At 45.3% G+C, this 22161-nt stretch overlaps 1 protein-coding gene across 3 annotated transcripts in view; it reads right to left on the bottom strand.

The window, feature by feature from the left end:
• The window catches only part of LOC134066455 (epidermal growth factor receptor-like), a 53799-nt gene extending 32222 nt beyond the window's left edge, over positions 1 to 21577 (bottom strand). For all 3 annotated transcript variants that reach the window (XR_009936440.1, XM_062521804.1, XM_062521805.1), the window contains exons 1-2: positions 21345 to 21577; positions 969 to 1120 (exon numbers count right to left, since the gene is read on the bottom strand). Coding sequence is in view for 2 of the 3 variants with exons in the window: in XM_062521804.1 (XP_062377788.1) it covers positions 969 to 1120; positions 21345 to 21432 (240 nt within the window). In the remaining variant the exon portion in view is untranslated. The remainder of the gene's footprint in view (positions 1 to 968; positions 1121 to 21344) is intronic.
• Between the last annotated feature and the right edge of the window lie 584 nt (positions 21578 to 22161).

The following is a 22161-nucleotide window of genomic DNA, read 5'->3' as shown; positions in this document are numbered from 1 at the left end:
AGTCACTAATGCAGTATTTGGTCTATTTACTTGCCTGTCTAACTGAACTAAGTAGACACAATAGATGTTAGTGAACCATCAGATAACACCCAATCTCTAACTCAAACTCCTCTATTGTTGCTGTGCCACTGACTGGCCCAACTCATATTATGTGCAACACTCTTGTGTGTTTGCGTCTCGTAGTGTTTGGTCAGAGCCCACTGGCCCAACTCATATTATGTGCAACACTCTCGTGTGTTTGCGTCTCGTAGTGTTTGGTCAGAGCCCACTGGCCCAACTCATATTATGTGCAACACTCTCGTGTGTTTGCGTCTCGTAGTGTTTGGTCAGAGCTGACAGGCCCTACAATGTTAATGCTTTTTGTATTTGATTTGATTATTTTGATGGAATGTTGATTTCTTCATGTATCCCACGTGCCTCACGGGAGACGACTGACCATGTATTTTACTGCTCCTTTAGTCATGTTGATTTGTTGATTTGCTTTGTATTTTCCTGTTTACATTGTATTGTATGTTGTGTGTGGTGTCTTAAGCTGCTGGGACCTTGAATTTCCCCTTGGGGATCAATAAAGTATCTATCTATCTATCTATCTATCTATCTATCTATCTATGTAAAAAGAGGGAGGAGTCACCGGAGCACACAGATGAGGAGCTTCCCGAATTTGGTTTTATTTCTGGTCCATGGAGCTGCTCTTTTTTCAGATAAAAAAATAAGGAACATCCACATCTGCCTGCTCCTGCGATTCTTCCCTTTCTTTCAACATTTCAGTTGGTGAGTGCCTATTAGTCATCAACTGAGGATTAACAGTGTCCAAGAACCCTTTTCAGAAATATGTGACTGGAAATTCAGAATCAAATGTTTGTGTATTTGGAGAGCCAAGAGCACAGGTTGTAGAGGCTATGCTACAGGGCTCTTGGACCATGCTAACTAGTGGACCCTGTTATTGCCATGGCGCAGCATCCACCCACCTTGAGGAAGGAGAGGTCATGATGCTCCTGGACGTAGGTGATCTCCAGGTTCTCCAGCACCACGGTGCAGTTGGTGAACATCCGCACCAGGTTCTTGTAGTGGTCATCGTACTTGCCCAGCAAGGTCAGCTTATTGCTCAATCCCTGACACACTGACCAGAGGGAGACAGAGAAAAGGGCATCTGCGTTAAAAACAGCCAACAGAAAACGTGATTAAATGCCACCACAGTAGACGTGGAGCACTGTTCCGCGCTGTTCTAGCAGTGGAGCACTGTTCCGTGCTGTTCTAGCAGTGGAGCACTGTGCTGCGCTGTTCTAGCAGTGGAACAGTAGACGTGGAACACTGTGCCGCGCTGTTCTAGCAGTGGAACACTGTGCCGCGCTGTTCTAGCAGTGGAACACTGTGCCGCGCTGTTCTAGCAGTGGAACAGTAGACGTGGAACACTGTGCCGCGCTGTTCTAGCAGTGGAACACTGTGCCGCGCTGTTCTAGCAGTGGAACACTGTGCCGCGCTGTTCTAGCAGTGGAACATTGTGCCGCGCTGTTCTAGCAGTGGAACACTGTGCCGCGCTGTTCTAGCAGTGGAACGAAAACAGAACAGCGCTGAATAAATACACCTTCAAAACATCAAGTACTTCCTCTAAAGACTTCTGTGTTACCACTCATTAGCAGCTGACTGACAAATTGGTGTGTTAGTGTAATGGATATGTGAGGATTAAGACTGATGTTGTTGAGGGATTACGTGCTGAAGGTGTGTGTGTGTGTGTGTGTGTGTGTTCATGGAGATACATTTGTGCAGGGAGCTTAACGTCTTAACATGTTATGCTTTCAGTTGCTGCACATCCTTTTCATGGTCCAACTGCTCACAGATAAATCACTGACCAAATAAATGAGCTACACACACACACACACACACACACACACACACACATACTGAAGCTGTTTGAAGAGTGAGCACAACACACACACACACACACACACCGAAGCGGTTTGGAGGGTTAGCTCCACACACACACACACACACTCCCACACTGAAGCTGTTGGAAAGGTGAGCTACACACACACACACACACACACACACACTGAGGCTGTTTGGAGGCGGGGCCAGAGTTGTGGTGTCTCTCCCAGGGTGCTGTGCGATGCAGAGCGGTGGAGAGTGCTTTAGGGGTCTGGACCCTGGAGGTCAGGAGCGGAGTGGTGTGTGTGTGTGTGTGTGTGTGTGTGTGTGTGTGTGTGTGTCCGGTGGTGTGTGTGTGCTCCTCGGGGGCCACTTGGCTGTCCTGCGGCTGGATCAACACAGCTGCGATCCCTCAAAGCTGCTTTTCTACTCTGCCATGGGAAGTCACGTCTCTGGGAAGAGGACAAGATCTGGAGCAAGATGACCTGCACTAAATATCTAAATACCTCTCCTCTCCTCTCCTCTCCTCCTCTCCCCTCTTCCTCTCCTCTCCCCCCTCCTCTCCTCTCTTCCCTCTCTCCTCTCCTCTCCCCTCTTTTCTTCTCCTCCCCTCCCCTCTCCCCTCTTCTCTTCAGTTGGCCTTGAAACCATTTCACAAATAATTCTGTTTTATATTAGGCATCTTTTTATGGGAATATTAGACATCTGTTTATGGGAATATTAGGCACCTGTTTATGGGAATATTAGGCATCTTTTTATGGGAATATTAGGCATCTTTTTATGGGAATATTAGGCACCTGTTTATGGGAATATTAGGCACCTGTTTATGGGAATATTAGGCACCTGTTTATGGGAATATTAGGCACCTGTTTATGGGAATATTAGGCATCTTTTTATGGGAATATAAATAACAGCTTCAAACTCATGGTACACTGACATATAATGCAGAGAGTGAGGTCTCTGACGTTAATGAAGTCTCTGTAAATACATCGGCAGAATGATATTGCACTGCTGTTGGTCAGATAGGATGGTGTTTAACTATCTGGCTACTGTGTAAGCACTAAGTGCATCACCACTGGACATACATGTACAATACAGTGTATAGATGATACATGAGGAACTTTATGAGCAATGCTGCAGGAAGCCGCTTACAGTAACAGTTTCCATGTATTCTGCTAGTTCAGGAAACTGATGGGTACAATTCTGAAGAAACTTGACGTTGGTGTGAGAAACAACTGTGGGAACATTACTAATTTGTCTGCCAGAGTAAATTTGTCTTCATAATTCTTCTTAAAATAAGTAAAAATGATCTTTCGAGAGTGTGCTGGGTAAGTCTTTTCATACTAAAAACAACAACAAATTGATTTTTTTTTTTTTAATCTTACGATAAGAATAATAACACTTCCCCTAGCAACATCTTGATACCAGCCTAACCGCATCCTGGCCGTGCAGCCTATAGCCAAAGCTGGCTTTACTAAATGTGTGTTTAAATGTGTGTGTGACAAGTAGTATAGGCTATAGCATAAGATAACCTACACACATCTGCACTGGCCTGTACTTGAACTGGGCAACGACAGCACTGACAAAACGTTTTACACCTTTTATTTACTATCACTATTGACTGACAAGGTGTTACAATAGAAAAGAGTCTGAAAAAAGCAAGCAGCACAATAATATTGGAATGACTGAATATAAATCCATACAGCACAGCACATCTACACAGACCCCTCCTGTTGCCTGAGACTCAGTGCAGTCCACAGTGTGCCCCCAACCTCTTCACCCCAGACATGAACTCAGCATCCCAGAAAACCTATGATTTGATAGTAAAATCATAAAAATCGATCTATTAGGTGTGGAAATATGCTGTTCTTTTCCATCTGACTTTTGGCGGCCATTTTGGGAAATATGCCAATTAAAAAAAATCCTAAATATTTTTTTTTTTTTATCAAATTTAGCAAGTTTCACCCTGAATACAACAAAAAAACATTTCTGTTGCAATCAGTTTTGGGTTGAGTGTTTTTCTGATAGACTGTCTGGACTAACAAGCTCTCTGCCTTAGTATACTGTAGGCCTTCAGCATGAGCCAGAGGGGCTGGACCTCCACCTCTCTCCTCTCCTCTCCTCTCCTCTCTTGTGTGCTGTCTCCCCAGCCACTCAAGTGCTGCATTCCCTATGGGGGTGCTAACCCAAGCCCTGCCCGGGTCAGGCATGGTCAGCGGTGAACCACGGACCTGGGACAGCTCGTCTCTCTGCGCTGCAATGGCTTGTTTGCGCAGGCAGGCCGGCAGGGCACAGACTCTTTTCTTACACAAACAGCCAGCGCCCTGAAAGGGAACTCACAGGTTCGTGTTGCTTTCATCCTCCAAGCAAACACAGCTATTTACTGGCACGGCTAACAGCTGGATTGGGGCATGGAAACGTCTCACCTCACATCTTATTAGGGCTGCGAGTATAAACCACTTTCATTGCCTTTGATGAAGCTGATTAAAAAATAAATAAATAAAAAAAAAACTCTACAGCAAACTATTTTTCAAAGTTGTTCTAATGCTAACACTCAGTTAGCTTGCCAGTACCAACTAAAAGGCCTATTTGCTAGAGTCCCAAACAGCCATCTGAAGACAGTACAGTACAGTACAGTACAGTACAGTACGGTACGGTACAGTAGAGTCGGTGCTGAGCATGGCGCGGTAACTGGGCTCACACACTGCAGTACAGTACGGTACGGTACAGTACGGTACGGTACAGTACGGTACAGTAGAGTAGGTGCTGAGCATGGCGCGGTAACTGGGCTCACATACTGCAGTACAGTACGGTACAGTAGAGTCGGTTGCCGCAGTAACTAGGCTCACACACTGCAGCTGCTGAGACGAGAGAACACTGCTGCCTGCCAAGACCTGCAGAGCAGGAAGTGACCTCATTAAAACATTACAACAAAATAGAGATCAAGCATTGTGCCTGATAGCACGCTCAACGCTGGAGTATTTTAATGTCAAATCCAAGACCTTTTATCATGGATTTCCAAACAATTCAACACACTGCCAAACACACACACACACACACACACGGCAGGGAGAAAGAGAGAGAGAAAGAGAGAGGGAGAGGGAGAGAGAGAGAGAGAGAAAGAGAGAGAGAGCGAGAGGGAGAGAGAGAGGGAGAGAGAGGGAGAGAGAGAGAGGGAGGGAGAGAGAGGGAGAGAGAGAGAGGTAGGGAGAGAGGTCACTGGGAGATGATGACATGCCGTGGCATGATATAACTGAGGTGATGACAAGAACAGGCCTGAGATCAGACGACTTCAATCTGCAATTAGAACAGTGTGTGCAAAGGCCCGCCCTCTGGCCCCGGGCCAGCTGTCAATCATTTAGAACAGTGTGTGCGAAGGCCCGCCCCTCTGCAGCACTGCCACTGGCAGCGGACCAGCTGTCAATCATTAAGCACCGCAAGCGTTTGGATTTGACTGAACAGGTTGTTAAGCAAAATAATCATGAGAAAATCCTTTACATTCTCTGTCAGGCCTTTCCAGTTAAAAGTCTCCAACCCCCTCATTTCTTCAGTCAAGTAGCGGTTAAACCTCTTTTGTTTAAAAATGGGACATTCCATTCCTTTACTTCTTAGCTATTGTCAGGCTTGCCTTACTCTTCACATTAAGGCCTTGGACTGGGCTTTGCATATGAACCATAAAGACACAGTCAGCGTTAACATGTTAACGGCATTGGTCAAGATAAGAAGTCCATTTGCTGTGGTCTCTGATTAGAGACTCTGCATCCCCTCCACATGATCGTACAACTTCGAGCTCAACGAGTCCAGAAGGATCTCAGGTAATGTGACAGTGATCTCATGTAATGTCCTCTCATTACCTGCCTTGTGCGGTCACAGCCTACCTGCTCAACTGTATAAACAACTATGAGTGTGTGTGTGTGAGTGTGTGTATAAGTGGGGCTCCATTGATACGCTCGGTTGGGCTCTAGTCAACACTTAGTCAGAGATCTGAGAGCTGCATGAGGAGATCTGGAGAGGAGAAGCCAGCTAGGACTTGACTAGCTCATCCATCAGGAGAGAGCTGGGACAGCAGTCAGGCGCTTCAAAATGGTGGATTACTTCATTCAAAAATGAGGGAAAATGCAACCTTTAAGGACACTAATTTTCTTTATGACTGAATAATGTATCGTAAATAAATCATATTCTTTCTTAAACTACAGGGGGCATAAATATAACCCTATGTTAAATTCCCATAGAGGCAGGCAGAGTCTTGTTATTAAAGGTCAGTTATTTCATAGATCAAGGATACTATGTATCCTGATAAAGTTCCCTTGGCAATTGCAATTTGAAATAGCCCCACATCATCACACACCCTTCACCACACCTAGAGATCGGCATGGGGTACTTTCAATAGCCCCACATCATCACACACCCTTCACCACACCTGGAGATCGGCATGGGGTACTTTCAATAGCCCCACATCATCACACACCCTTCACCACAGCTAGAGATGGGCATGGGGTACTTTCAGTAGCCCCACATCATCACACACCCTTCACCACACCTAGAGATTGGCATGGGGTACTTTCAGTAAGATCATCTCTCAAAGCAAATCAAACCAGCTTTTAGGTTAACCGAAATAAAACCATGCCAATCTCTGTTGTGATAGAAAAAATACTGTTTCATGGTGTAATATGTCAAATGCAATAAAAAACACAAACTCATGAACATTCACATTAATTCATGAACATTCACCTCAATGTCTCTATTAATAAAATCCTGTAAGTGGCTGAAATATAAAAATGTGGCAATAAACACAGACTCTGTGTGACGGTCTGCAGTGTCCACGTCCATGAGGACATCAGACGCATGACCAACATCCTGTTGACACCCGGTCAATACAGACACATCAAGCGCTTTGATATCGATCACTAAGAGCAAGGACAGAATCACCATCACAATCCCCCTCTGTCCAGCTAGCAGAACACGCTATCTGGACGTCCAGAGAGCCGCTGTGGTCATCTGACGGCTCCTCCTCGCATGCGTGGGTTTGCTTGACCTGCTGTGATGTTGACAGATTTGAGGGCACTGTTTGCAGGTCTCTCACTCTTCCTGGAAGCATCAGCTTTCACTTGTAAACATATGTTAGCAAAACAAGATGACACACCAGACAAATGATGTTATCATCCCACACAAGATGGCCTTGATCTGAGAGGTCAGCCGTGTGTACTTAGAGCCTTCTGGATACACTGACCCAGGACATGTACACAACACATACAGTATGCGGCTTCTATATGTGTGTGTGTGTGTGTGTGTGTGTGTATGTGTGTGTGTGCGTGGGTGGGTGGGTGGCGGGGGTGGAGAGTGTGTATGTTGCAACTTAAAGTCGGGTCGTAGTGTGTGTGTGGAGGGGGGGGCAGGGAATGTAATCTATATGCAAAGAAATACAGTATCGGCACACTGTAACTGTCCATTCTGGTCTTCATCAGGTACATCCTGTGTGTGTGTGTGTGTGTGTGTGTGTGTGTGTGTGTGTGTGTGTGTGTGTGTGTGTGTGTGTGTGTGTGTGTGTGTGGCCATGTGCTTCTTGGAGTACCTTGGTCACCACGTCATGTGGAGTCACTGTTCCATATCAACTGGCTTAGTCATCCGCTTATGCCAACCCACGCCAACCCATGCCAACCCACACAATGTTCCTGGAAGACGGATGCTACTTTGTGTGAACAACAAAAGTCCATTGAGCTCCTTCATGTCATGTGTGAGATGCATTGCAAAATCACGGCAAGACAACATGCCTGCAATGCAAGCAGCCTGTTGATACTACACGCTTGTGAGTCTTCAGCTATGCACTGCTCCTCCCAACCCTCCGGCATGCACGAATGCACAGGAAGAGTAGCACGGGCATATTAATATCTTGTCATATACAGTATCTTAATATCTTAATTCTTATTCAAACCATGACAAATGACCCAAGGCCAAAAGCCACACACAGTAATAGGACCAGGACATGCCAGGCCAGCTATTATGCTGCACTGCTTCTCTGGCTTCATGACTCCAGCTATTGTGCTGTACTGGTTCTATTATGCTGCACTGGTTCTATTGTGCTGCACTGGTTCTATTATGCTGCACTGGTTCTATTATGCTGCACTGCTTCTCTGGCTTCATGACAATACGACTGGCGTTCCTGCAACAAGTAACAGGCAACAGGCCTGAAAAATCAAAAAGAATTCTTGCTCTCACTTTGAACAACGTCATGATATGACTGAAGATAAACATCTCACACCTCCACCACTACCTCTAGTCTGGCCTCCTCCACCTCCACCACCACCTCTAGTCTGGCCTCCACCACTACCTCTAGTCTGGCCTCCACCACCAACTCCACCACTACCTCTAGTCTGGCCTCCACCACCAACTCCACCACCACCTCTAGTCTGGCCTCCACCACTACCTCTAGTCTGGCCTCCACCACCAACTCCACCACTACCTCTAGTCTGGCCTCCACCACTACCTCTAGTCTGGCCTCCTCCACCTCCACCACTACCTCTAGTCTGGCCTCCTCCACCTCCACCACCACCTCCACCACCTCTAGTCTGGCCTCCAGCACCACCGCTGCAGGGCCACGCACATTGTTCAGCCTCTGTAAGTGGCACTATTCACAGCCACAGGGAGAGCCACGGTCGTAGGCTGCAGACAAATTGAATTGTGGTAAATAAAATCTGTGGAGGCTGAAATTAGACGGCACATTTAAAGGAGGCTGGACGCAGGACCTCCTGAGAAAGCACAGGCCCCGGTCACATCAGACTCCAGCGGAGCGAATGGCCCTGATGGGCTTATTAGTGCACTCGCTTGGTATAGAAGGGTCAACGCCGGGTGACCGCAGTAAGTCATATAGTCTTTAACCTACTTTGCCATAAGTTTCCTGATTCTTAAGAGGGTTTGACACAGGAGTGTTGAGGAGAAGCGCTAACTAATATGTCTGTAAACGGTAAAGATCACATGTTGAGGAGAAGCGCTAACTAATATGTCTGTAAACTGTATTTAAGTCACATGTTGAAACTGTCATGGTGTGCTTTGTATATTCTGTACAAGCCATGTTGAATGAAAGTTTGATTTTGTTACTGTCAATCAATAAAATGAAGCTAGTGTTTCAAAGATATATAAAAAAGTAGTTTTTAGGTCTATCAAGGGGCAAAAGCCCCCTCATCACCCTTGATGCGAGTGCAGCATTTGTGGACAACCATTGGCATATCATTGCTGATAAACATCTGGGGAACAAACAACAAGTAAGGGAACAAATTAAACTAACAACAAAGTACTTTAAAGTATCGTTACGGTACACCTGCCATCAAACATGTCGTAAACTGAAAGATTGTGCCATGGCTGTTACTAGCATGTAAATAAATCGTAATGGCATGTCAGGAGTCAGTGGTCTTAAAGGATCATCGCTCATTATTATGTCTTTAACAGGGTTGGGCAGGAACTGACAACACGTCATCTGAAATATGTAATCAAGGAGCTATAATCAGACCAGATCACATTAAAAAACGATTATAAACTACAAAATACTGTAGCCATAATGTATCATAATAAAATGCTGTATTTTTGTAAATACTCAAAATACTGTCTTCAAGGAGCATGGAATCATTTTTATATATATACACCCTACTATGACCCAGCTAGAGAATAATATGGACGCCTATTTGTTCCACTTCATGTGAGAGGTTCTGTGCAGGAACACAACATCAGTTGATAGTCATCATTGTGTTTAAAAGGAGAAGTAGAGGCTACATGTGTGCTATGATGTAGCAGAACTAGGCTGAAAGGAGGCCAAGGTACCTATACAGAGAGGACTAATTGGCCTATTACTGTTGTGTAGCTGTATCTAGCTGGTACACATCTATGTTGTGTTAACTTCCTTCCCAAGGCCTCAGGAGTTGTGCTAGGAAGAGAGGCAGCAGCCCGGATGTTCAGCTCCACTGTGTGTGTGTGTGTGTGTGTGTGTGTGTGTGTGTGTGTGTGTGTGTGTGTGTAGTTGTGCTAGGATGAGAGGCAGCAGCCCCGCCGTTCAGCTCCACTGTGTGTGTGTGTGTGTGTGTGTGTGTGTGTGTGTGTGTGTGTGTGTGTGTGTGTGTGTTCAGCTCCACTCTCAGCACACCTGACTCCCAAAGTGCTACTGTTCACAGGTCTGAGTCTGGGCCAGTGCTAGACCCCGAAGCCGCCGCCATTTGCGCCATTTGCGCCATTTAGAATTTCAGCCGCCGCCAGCCAATAATTTTTGTAAGCCAAATTGAGCCGCCATCTGATAAACTTTGGCTGAGCCAAACTTAGACTTGGACTTGTTGCATCTAAAAACAATTATATCACATAGAGGGTACGAAAAATAAACGATACACAAGGTTTTCCCACTGTATTCACCACATCAGTCTTGTGCTCGTTGCTACGATACACAGGACTCAGTGAGTTGATGGCCAATTAAAAGTCCACGTTCTCTGCAATGTTTTTGCTTTCTCGCGCTGAGATGAAATGGGGGAAAGAAGCCAACGGTAGCCTTATTTTGATCTCGCTTTTCATATACTTTCCTAATTCCTACGAAGTTCTACTCGGACTTGAAAATCTTCAGGGCCCGGTTGCACAAACATCAAAACCAAAGATTGATGATATGAAACGTATTTTGGAGCGGACAGATTTACAGCATGCGATATTACTGCGACTGCAGCATTTCACCATCTCCAGAAATTGCTGCGCTAGTTCACAATGCATGCTTCAGTCTACATTGAAGTGAAATGTGCAGAGCTTTGTTAAAAATGATATAATAACATTGTGTATTGAGATCTAGTACAACATAGGCATCTGTAGGCATGAAGAGGCAACTTAAGCCATTATCAGCCATTAAAAATTTGGCGGCTGCAGCAGCCATTTAGGTTTTGGCTGAGCCGGCTAGCCAGCCAATAACTTCATCAGCCAGCCGTTATTCTCAAAACAAATGGCTTCGGGGTCTAGCCAGTGCAGAGCTGATTGGTGGAGATCAACACGAGGACCGGTCAGTGCAGACCTGATTGGTGCAGGTCAGTGCAGAGCTGATTGGTGCAGGTCAGTGCAGAGCTGATTGGTGCAGGTCAGTGCCAAGCTGATTGGTGGAGATCAACATGAGGACCGGTCAGTGCAGAGCTGATTGGTGCAGGTCAGTGCCGAGCTGATTGGTGGAGATCAACACGAGGCATCGGTGTGACCCAGATCAGGAGGGGGGTTTAGATATCAACACAATTTGTGCTCAAGATGGGAAGTGGGGGCTACATGTGTACCATGAAGTTGCAGTTCAATAGAATTACCACAACACACATATCTGGCCATATTCGCTCAACCCAGCACAACCTTGCAGCGAGTGCAAGTCAATATAGTGTAGTTATAGTCGGAAAATTAAGATCCAACTTGGGAGTCAATTGACACAGAATGTAGACACAATGCCAGTATTTTTCCTAAATAAGCCATCTTGCACCCCCAACACACACTTGCAAACAGCCACAGACTCAAGGGCCTTTTCAGTACACTCCTTTCCTCCTGATTAAGCTACAGCATTTTTGAAATCCAATGGATTAAGTTACTGATTACAAAAGTTGGTGTGGTGTGTGTGTCTGTACGCAGTAGTCTGTACGCAGTAATGGATTACATTTCCAAAGTAATCTGACCCAACACTGATCTTTGACAAGTGTGAAAAAGAGCTTAAAACACATCATCCTTGTTAGACTTGTAGTCCACGTTTTAACACTGAAACCCTTAAATATATTTAATCAGAACACCACAATTGTATTGTGTTGGGAGAGGAGTCACTACATTTGTGTATAATGTTGAAATCTGTACACTGGTTATGAGTACAGTATACATATGTCATCATTACTCCATAGCATCACCCCTGGGTGCTTCATTGGGCCTCGTCTCTAAGGTACTTGGGCTCCGATGCTGGACAGCTGAAAGTGGGAGATTCTGATGGACGTAAGTGGGTGAAGGGTGTAAGTTCATGAGTGTATAAATATGATTGTGATGGATGTGAGTGTATGAATATGATTCTGATGGCTGTAGTGGGTGAAGGGTGTAAGTTCATGAGTGTATAAATATGATTGTGATGGATGTAAGTGTATGAATATGATTCTGATGGCTGTAGTGGGTGAAGGGTGTAAGTTCATGAGTGTATAAATATGATTGTGATGGATGTGAATATGATTTTGATGGCTGTAGTGGGTGAAGGGTGTAAGTTCATGAGTGTATAAATATGATTGTGATGGATGTGAGTGTATGAATATGATTGTGATGGACGTAAGTGGGTGAAGGGTGTAAGTTCATGAGTGTATGAATATGATTGTGATGGATGTGAGTGTATGAATATGATTGTGATGGCTGTAGTGGGTGAAGGGTGTAAGTTCATGAGTGTATGAATATGATTGTGATGGCTGTAGTGGGTGAAGGGTGTAAGTTCATGAGTGTATGAATATGATTGTGATGGATGTGAGTGTATGAATATGATTGTGATGGACGTAAGTGGGTGAAGGGTGTAAGTTCATGAGTGTATGAATATGATTGTGATGGACGTAAGTGGGTGAAGGGTGTAAGTTCATGAGTGTATGAATATGATTGTGATGGCTGTAGTGGGTGAAGGGTGTAAGTGGGAGATATGATTGTGATGGACATAAGTGGATTACGGGTGTAAACGAGGAGACGCCAGAGTGACCTCCCCTCAGGCGGCGGTAAGGTAGCACCAGCGCGGGGCTCAATGGGGCTTTTGTGTCGTCCAGACACTCAATAAGCACATGGGCCGCAAATGGCTGACAAGAGCGGTATTGACGTTCTTTAAAACAGAGGGTGACAGAAAATGTTTTTGCCATTGAACGCATTCCTCGCATTTAACTGTAAATCAATTGCAGCAAAATGTTGACCTTTCCACTAAATTAGGCAGGGGCAGCAGACATACGGGCCGACAGCAATTTACGCTTCTGAAATAACCGAGTGTCACAGATATCGGCCATCCCCTTCAACACAACAGCAATGCCTCACTTAACGACTTCAATATGGCCATCCACTTCAACACAAAAGCAATGCCTCACTTAACCACTTCAATATGGCCTGGCTGAGGCTGGGAAAAGGGGAATGATTATTTTTCATCATGATTACTTTACATGAAGCTTGTGTCTGGTTACCTTGGCTACCATACAATATACCATACAAAGAATTTATCATAGATGTAAAAAACATTAAAACAAAACAAGTCAAATGTGAAGGTGAGAACTACAAACTCAACTGTGGTGTGTGCACAAGGGCAGAGGTGAAAGGTCAGGGTTCAGATCTGAGGCCGTCATGTTGCCCCTCAGAGGGGAAATGACACATAAAACCCATAAAAGGGCTAAAGGGTTTCAGTTGAGGATGTGGCACAAGTGCCAACACACACCCCACATGTTCACACAACACACACCCCACATGTTCACCTCGTGCTCTTCCGACCAGAACGGGGCTTGACTGAACTTGCAGCCTGAGCTGAGAGCTGATTACAATATGAATCGCTGTCAGGGCGAGGGACTCAGTACACACACACACATACACACACACACACACACACACAGACAGACAGCGTAGAATGTGATAAGAGTCCTTCTCTGTCAGGACGACTACAAGAGAGTGTGTGAAACAGGGATCAAATCAAGTGGAATGTGAGGAGCACTTTGATGGTTAATCACCCTGACGCCTGATTGGTTAATGGATCTGGTCACAGTAGGCTTATTACAGCAGTGGAATCGATCACACACACGTGTAAAGCACATTCCTACGTTTCCACAGACACACACCAAGGCGTACTCTGATATATACAGACGGCCTTCTCAAGACATACAGGAATCATCACTCCTCTTTGTGTCTGCCTTGCAGGTGGACAAGTTTGCTCTTTACGTGCTTTCAGCCAGTTGATGAATTTGGTTAGGGTGGACAGTGTGTGTGTGTGTGTGTGCGTGCGTGTGTGTGTGTGTGTGTGTGTGTGTGCGTGCGTGCGCATTAGGGTGGCTGGGTTTGGCATCAAAGCGAAAAGTGGCAATAGTGCCTTATTTAGCTCTTATATCTCTAACGTTGTTACCCTGATGGAGACCCTTTGAACTCTTTAATGGTAACATTCTTTAAACTATTTAACTGTATAAGGCACATTGGCACCTCAGGCTGAGTTCTATTCTACAGCCTCAGGAATTCAAGGAATTTTAAGAGTAAAAGCGTAACAAGTCACAGAGTTACTAGCCATTACAACCAGTAGGTCAGTTCAGTTCAGTTCTGTAATTAGCCATTAGAAGCTGTAATTAGCTTGATTAAGCCATTGCAACCCGTCACTAACTATTACAACAGTTACTAGCTTGAACTTGCATTGTTACCAGCTTGCATGAATACGGTGTGCACTGAGGAATGTAATTTGCTTTTAGAGGCATTTCACAAAACTCTTAGCTGCTACTGTGTCTTATGGAAATGTGTTCATGTGTTTGTCTGTGTCTGGAACTATTTGTTTGGCTGCCATTTTGACCAGGACTCCCTAGCAGAAGAGACGCTCAGTCTCAATGGGACAATCCTGGCTAAATAAAGTTTAAATAAATAAATAAATAAATAATTAACAAGTATCTGTATAGGATATTCAGCTGTTATCAGACATGATTACATAACTCTTGCATATTGCAGGATTGCCATTGGTGTTGAGAGGCAGGCGGTGTTATTCTGTAGATGTAGAGGCAGGCGGTGTTAATTCTGTAGATGTAGAGGCAGGCGGTGTTAATTCTGTAGATGTAGATCTGTAGATGTAGAGGCAGGCGGTGTTAATTCTGTAGATGTAGATCTGTAGATGTAGAGGCAGGCGGTGTTATTCTGTAGATGTAGAGGCAGGCGGTGTTAATTCTGTAGATGTAGAGGCAGGCGGTGTTAATTCTGTAGATGTAGAGGCAGGCGGTGTTAATTCTGTAGATGTAGATCTGTAGATGTAGAGGCAGGCGGTGTTATTCTGTAGATGTAGAGGCAGGCGGTGTTAATTCTGTAGATGTAGAGGCAGGCGGTGTTAATTCTGTAGATGTAGAGGCAGGCGGTGTTATTCTGTAGATGTAGATCTGTAGATGTAGAGGCAGGCGGTGTTATTCTGTAGATGTAGAGGCAGGCGGTGTTAATTCTGTAGATGTAGAGGCAGACGGTGTTAATTCTGTAGATGTAGAGGTGATACGGTGTTATTCTGTAGATGTAGAGGCAGGCGGTGTTATTCTGTAGATGTAGAGGCAGGCGGTGTTATTCTGTAGATGTAGAGGCAGGCGGTGTTATTCTGTAGATGTAGAGGCAGGCGGTGTTATTCTGTAGATGTAGATCTGTAGATGTAGAGGCAGGCGGTGTTATTCTGTAGATGTAGAGGCAGGCGGTGTTATTCTGTAGATGTAGAGGCAGACGGTGTTAATTCTGTAGATGTAGAGGCAGACGGTGTTAATTCTGTAGATGTAGAGGCAGACGGTGTTAATTCTGTAGATGTAGAGGCAGGCGGTGTTAATTCTGTAGCTGTAGAGGCAGGCGGTGTTATTCTGTAGATGTAGAGGCAGGCGGTGTTATTCTGTAGATGTAGAGGCAGGCGGTGTTATTCTGTAGATGTAGAGGCAGGCGGTGTTAATTCTGTAGATGTAGATCTGTAGATGTAGAGGCAGGCGGTGTTAATTCTGTAGATGTAGAGGCATACGGTGTTATTCTGTAGATGTAGAGGTGATACGGTGTTATTCTGTAGATGTAGAGGCAGGCGGTGTTATTCTGTAGATGTAGAGGCAGGCGGTGTTATTCTGTAGATGTAGAGGCAGGCGGTGTTAATTCTGTAGATGTAGAGGCAGGCGGTGTTATTCTGTAGATGTAGAGGCAGGCGGTGTTATTCTGTAGATGTAGATCTGTAGATGTAGAGGCAGGCGGTGTTATTCTGTAGATGTAGAGGCAGGCGGTGTTATTCTGTAGATGTAGAGGCAGGCGGTGTTATTCTGTAGGTGTAGAGGCAGGCGGTGTTATTCTGTAGATGTAGAGGCAGGCGGTGTTATTCTGTAGATGTAGAGGCAGGCGGTGTTATTCTGTAGATGTAGATCTGTAGATGTAGAGGCAGGCGGTGTTATTCTGTAGATGTAGATCTGTAGATGTAGAGGCAGGCGGTGTTAATTCTGTAGATGTAGAGGCAGGCAGTGTTATTCTGTAGGTGTAGAGGCAGGCGGTGTTATTCTGTAGATGTAGAGGCAGGCGGTGTTAATTCTGTAGATGTAGAGGCAGGCGGTGTTATTCTGTAGATGTAGAGGCAGGTGGTGTTATTCTGTAGATGTAGAGGCAGGCGGTGTTAATTCTGTAGATGTAGAGGCAGGCGGTGTTAATTCTGTAGATGTAGATCTGTAGATGTAGAGGCAGGCGGTGTTATTCTGTAGATGTAGAGGCAGGCGGTGTTATTCTGTAGATGTAGAGGTGATACGGTGTTATTCTGTAGATGTAGAGGCAGGCGGTGTTATTCTGTAGATGTAGAGGCAGGCGGTGTTAATTCTGTAGATGTAGAGGCAGGCGGTGTTATTCTGTAGATGTAGATCTGTATATGTAGAGGCAGGTGGTGTTATTCTGTAGATGTAGAGGCAGACGGTGTTATTCTGTAGATGTAGAGGCAGGCGGTGTTAATCTGTAGATGTAGAGGCAGGCGGTGTTATTCTGTAGATGTAGAGGCAGGCGGTGTTATTCTGTAGGTGTAGAGGCAGGCGGTGTTATTCTGTAGATGTAGAGGCAGGCGGTGTTAATCTGTAGATGTAGAGGCAGGCGGTGTTAATCTGTAGATGTAGAGGCAGGCGGTGTTATTCTGTAGGTGTAGAGGCAGGCGGTGTTATTCTGTAGATGTAGAGGCAGGCGGTGTTATTCTGTAGGTGTAGAGGCAGGCGGTGTTATTCTGTAGGTGTAGAGGCAGGCGGTGTTATTCTGTAGGTGTAGAGGCAGGCGGTGTTATTCTGTAGGTGTAGAGGCAGGCGGTGTTATTCTGTAGGTGTAGAGGTGATACGGTGTTATTCTGTAGATGTAGAGGTGATACGGTGTTATTCTGTAGATGTAGAGGCAGGCGGTGTTATTCTGTAGATGTAGAGGTGATACGGTGTTATTCTGTAGATGTAGAGGTGATACGGTGTTATTCTGTAGATGTAGAGGTGATACGGCGTGACATGTGCAGCGGTGCTGTTGTGGCGTAAGCTTGGCGAGAGATGAGCGGTCTCCACGCCACAGCTCCAGATGGACACACACATTCTCATCCCCTCCCCGGTCACAAGGGGCTGTTTGTGCAGCTCAATCACAACCGCGAGGCCGGGGGACAGCGACCAAGGTTGTGCAAACACACTTGAACAAGCAACGTGCAAATGTGTGGACTGGACTATCCGACCTAGTGGAGGCTCGGAGACAGGCCTGGTTCAAAACTGATCCTGAGTCAGTTGATAACTATTATATTACTGTTCACTGTTTCTATGGTATTGCAACCCTTTACACAACACCGTCACATAATGAAGACAAAAGGTTCCAGAGTCCCTCACTAATGACCACAATGATCATCTTCTAATATAGACAACCACCGGCCAACATCCAGTAGCCTGTAGAGAGAGGGAGAAGCTTCCTCAAATCCAAAACGTGTGATAATCCTCCTGCCCGCTGAAAACTCTACTGTTTGCCTTAATTAAAGCAGTTGTATACTCTACATGTAATGTCTGGAGCCCTTAATTAAAGCAGTTGTATACTCTACATGTAATGTCTGGAGCCCTTAATTAAAGCAGTTGTATACTCTACATGTAATGTCTGGAACCCTTAATTAAAGCAGTTGTATACTCTACATGTAATGTCTGGAGCTCTGGTCTAAAGGAAACAATCTCAATGCACAAAAAGCTCAACCTCCCTCCCTCTCCCTCCTCCTTCACACAATGCATTAGATCCAATACTAACATGTCCTTGAATAGCCACCCACCCCAGCATGGAACAATAACAACATGTTTATTCCAAAGTAATTACACATACAAAGACTATAGTCCAGGGACTGCAATGCTAACGTTCTAATACAGCGTCGGCCAAAGACCCAATTTAGCCTGAAGGAAGAAGGAGGCGCCAGAGACCCAATTTAGCCTGTAGGGAGAAGGAGGCGCCACTATAGGGAGAAGGAGGCGCCAGTATAGGGAGAAGGAGGCGCCAGAGACCCAATTTTACCTGTAGGGAGGAGACGCTGGGGAAGGAGGAAGTGAGGTCAGCTCTGAGGTGTCAATATTCCCTCTTCCTTTGGGAATCTCTGTATCTTCCAGCTGTCCAGCTTTCCCACCACTAGAGAAAACCTGCTCTGTGGCACCGCTTTTCAAGCACAACAGAACCATATGCTAACCAAGCACTAATTGTGTTTAGCTGTTGTTCAGGACCTTTAATTATGGGTATTGTTGACAAAGCCACGTTTTAAGACATGACACCCATGGCTTTGTGTCCAAGATAGAGTTTCTGAACATCGTTTTGATTATGTGTGGAAAAAGTTTGCCTGAAGGCGATGATCTCTAAAGAGTCATTCTCACCATATCACTTACTCAGCTTGGCCAACGCACCACAAAACAAGGTGTGGAGAGAGAGAGAGCAACGACACAGAGAGAGAGAAAGAGAGAGAGAGAGCTACGACACAGAGAGAGAGAAAGAGAGCAACGACACAGAGAGAGAGAAAGAGAGAGAGAGAGAAAGAGAGAGAGAGCTACGACAGAGAGAGAGAGAAAGAGAGAGAGAGAGCTACGACACAGAGAGAGAGAAAGAGAGAGAGAGAGAAAGAGAGAGAGAGAGCTACAGAGTGAGAGAGAGAGGAAGAGAGAGCTACACACAGATATCTTACTGTAAGGGACGTTTGTGTGGGACTGAGACATTGTTAAAAAACAAAAGTTGAAGGCCTACACCTGGACAGTCCTCGGTCCACAGTAAAAAATCATGTGATTGATTTGAGCGTTTAGGGTGAGCAGCTTAATTCACTTCTCTGGGGATTTAGAACAGCTACAAAACACTAGAAACATCTTTGTGCTCATATCAGGACTAACAAGCATCGAATTAAACATCGCTAGAAAAGTCATTTGAAGTTCTCTTAGATTGACAGGAACATCTGACAGTTCAAAACAACAGCTCAGAGCTCAGCTCAACAACAGCTCAGAGCCAAAACAGAAGAGGTGAGGATTACAATCTTTCATAACAACACAGATCCTGTTTCATGCTTGTAAGATACAGGAGAGAGACACACTGATAGGCATACATGACTGAGATGTATACATGAACACCTTGCAGCCAACACGTCGTCTCTGGGATCTCAGAGTGTCAGGGGTGCATTAATCTCAAAGAGGGACTTGTGATTCATCGCTCACTGCATACTTGTGTGGAGGAACGCAGCAACACTGTGGCTGGAGCAGACGAGACAGGTCAGAGTAGCAACGTATCACGCTTCACTTTAGAGGGTCTCCACTGAGCCAACACAATCAAACAGAGACGACAGACCACAAACCACACACACACACACACACACACACACACACACCACCATGAGTACTCTTGGCAGAGCTGTGGACGAGCCAGTGTGTGTGTGTGTGTGTGTGTGTGTGTGTGTGTGTGTGTGTGTGTGTGTGTGTGTGTGTGTGTTTAATAGGGTGAGCCTCCTCAGGCGCACCCCCAGCCTCTCATGTTCCCTCATTTTCATGGCAGCCTCCACAACAAGGGCTCTTAAATACTGTGCACTCCAGCGAGCCTAATTAAATCAATAGGTCCTCTGTTAGCACGGAGTCATGACAACAAATTAAAACATACGAAAAACAGAAAAGCTCAGAGCATTTCTCCTAACTGCATCTTCCATAACCTCTTTAAAAGCGAACCATAATCTGGGGTTTTTAAAAGCAGAAGCCGGTGGCGTGATTGACACTAATGATGTTGAGAGAGTGAGGGTGCTGAGCGGGCGGAACAATGCCATGACTGACATCAATTATCACTCCTTCAATTAAGCTGCGGGGCCTTCGCAGGCAGAACACAAGCGCTCATCAAATCCCTTTTCTGTTATTTTTTATCAAAAAACCCCACACTTGTCAGCAACTTTTAATCATACCTGAACAATCCTCTATCTAGCGAGGGAATCCTGGGAGAATCGGGAGGCTGAAAGGAAATGCCTCATCAGCCCCTTTACCACTGCGCTTTCTGAAGGCGTCTGGGCTCGACATGATTACAACCGAGACCCATGGAGCAATATAAAGCTCACTATGGGGCAATGCAAAGCTCACTATGGGGCAATATAAAGCTCACTATGGGGCTGAAATAATGTATATTCCTTCAACTGAACTGATCTCTCTCACACTGAGATCAACACAAGGGCCTCTAGTCTCGTTAATGTATAGGCTTTATAGATAGAGAGTGGAAATTACAATGAAAGTCGATTTCTCTCTCTCTCTCTTTTTACACAACACCAAACTGCACAGCACTCCACTGGTCCGGTAGCTCAGGCATAACCTCACCAGGTGAGGCTCCCAACCAAGCGCCCTGTCCAGGTGAGGCTCCAACCAAGCGCCCTGTCCAGGTGAGGCTCCAACCAAGCGCCCTGTCCACCCCGAGAGCAAAGCCCAGGAATAGAAGCGTTGTGGAGGTCTGCATGGTGCTGAGGAGCAGACCGTGAGGGACGACACATGGACACACAGACGGCCATCTGCTCTGGTGCTGCTCACTCAGGGTGCACACAAAGGCTGGGCAAGCACCCCTGGTTTTTCGGGGTACTGCCCGATTAGAGGGGCGCGCGGGCTGGACAGACAGGGCAGCGGCCACATGGAGAGCCAGCAGCCTCAGACACCATCTGGCATCTGGACACTGGTCCAGCTTTCCCCCAACACAAGAGACTGAACATATCGCAGTGTGAATAAGTTCTGTGGCTTATTCAAGCCTTGTTAAAGCCCATGACACATTCTATCAGACACAATTTAGGAGAAGATGGCTCTTAAACTCACAGACTTGTTTTTGTTTGTGTTCAAGTTCTCAATCTACACACGGGATTTGGAGCACCTGCCTGTGGTTTTGCTCCTCAGCTTACATTTGGGTGCTAGTTTCCGATTACCTTTGTGGTGATAATGTGGTCTATTCGATGCTGTTTTAGCCAGAACGCCATCGACCTCCCAGCTATTACTGTATCTGTATGTAAGATTCTGTTTGAAAGTTAGCTTTTCGCACTTAAATATAGTAGCCTAATAATAATAGTAGCCTTAAACGTCTGTGGACTACAAATAACTAATGCAAAGCTTCTGGACAAGTCTAAACTATTAAGTAGCCTACGGGCGATGAACTAAATTAAATTAAATTCATTGAAGAATTGTTATTTTCAGTCAAAGTTCTTTTCAGTCAAAAAGAAATCTAACAAGAGAAACAAACACTTCCTTTGACACGGGACAACATGCGCACACACGAAAATAGCGCGGTGAAAAATTTGGCAAACTTACCTTTCTTCTCCGCCAAAACGAAGCCGCTCAAAGATATAAAAGTAGCGCAGATGACTCCAGCCAACAACTGCATTGTGTTTCTTCTCATTATCGCAGGTGTTTTCTTCTATAAAAGCGTATCCTCCATACTTCTGGTCATGTATACTTCGGAAAGATTCAACATCCAACATGCGATGTCAGCGGGTTGCAGGTGGGGTATCGGCCGGAGGCGCTCCAGGGGGATTCTTCTGTCATACAAGAATGGCACCGAGTGAAGGATAGACTTCGCCTACCGCATGACGTTTTCGCGAGGGAGGGTAAACAGCGCGGCGAGAAGCAGTGTTGAATGAGCAAATAGTTAATAAGGTGGCTACCACGCTTGCGGATCTCTGTATTGATTGAGTAAACTATGCTGTAATAACAACCTCAGCCGGAGATGTTGTAAGCATTTGTAACGAAGTTTGTAGCCTAACAGAAAATGACCTAATGCAAGTGATATAGCGACTGTTTCCGGAGGTCTTGCGCGAGGCTACGAATATGGGGGGCTCGGTCTAAGCCCTGCCTGTGGAAATCCCGGGATGTCTTCTCAAACTGTCATTGATTTCAGCTCTTTGCCTGTTTTGGCTCTCAAGGGAAGAGTAAAAACAGGCAGGTCTATAAGAACACAGTATCTTTTGGCGTCTCGTCTATCACAATGAAAACAATGAGGACACATCGGGAAGGAAGTAAGCCAACGTATTCTGAGAGGAAAATGTCATGATAAAGAAATATAATGTTTTATAATTTTTTTTTTGCTTTTTCAGCTATTGCTGAAATATTATTATTATTATTTATTTAT

The sequence above is a fragment of the Sardina pilchardus genome, chromosome 19 (genome assembly GCF_963854185.1).
Source record: "Sardina pilchardus chromosome 19, fSarPil1.1, whole genome shotgun sequence".
Classification (NCBI taxonomy): Eukaryota; Metazoa; Chordata; class Actinopteri; order Clupeiformes; family Clupeidae; genus Sardina; species Sardina pilchardus.
Note: the sequence above shows the minus strand (reverse complement) of the source record. Positions and strands in the feature narration are given on the sequence as shown.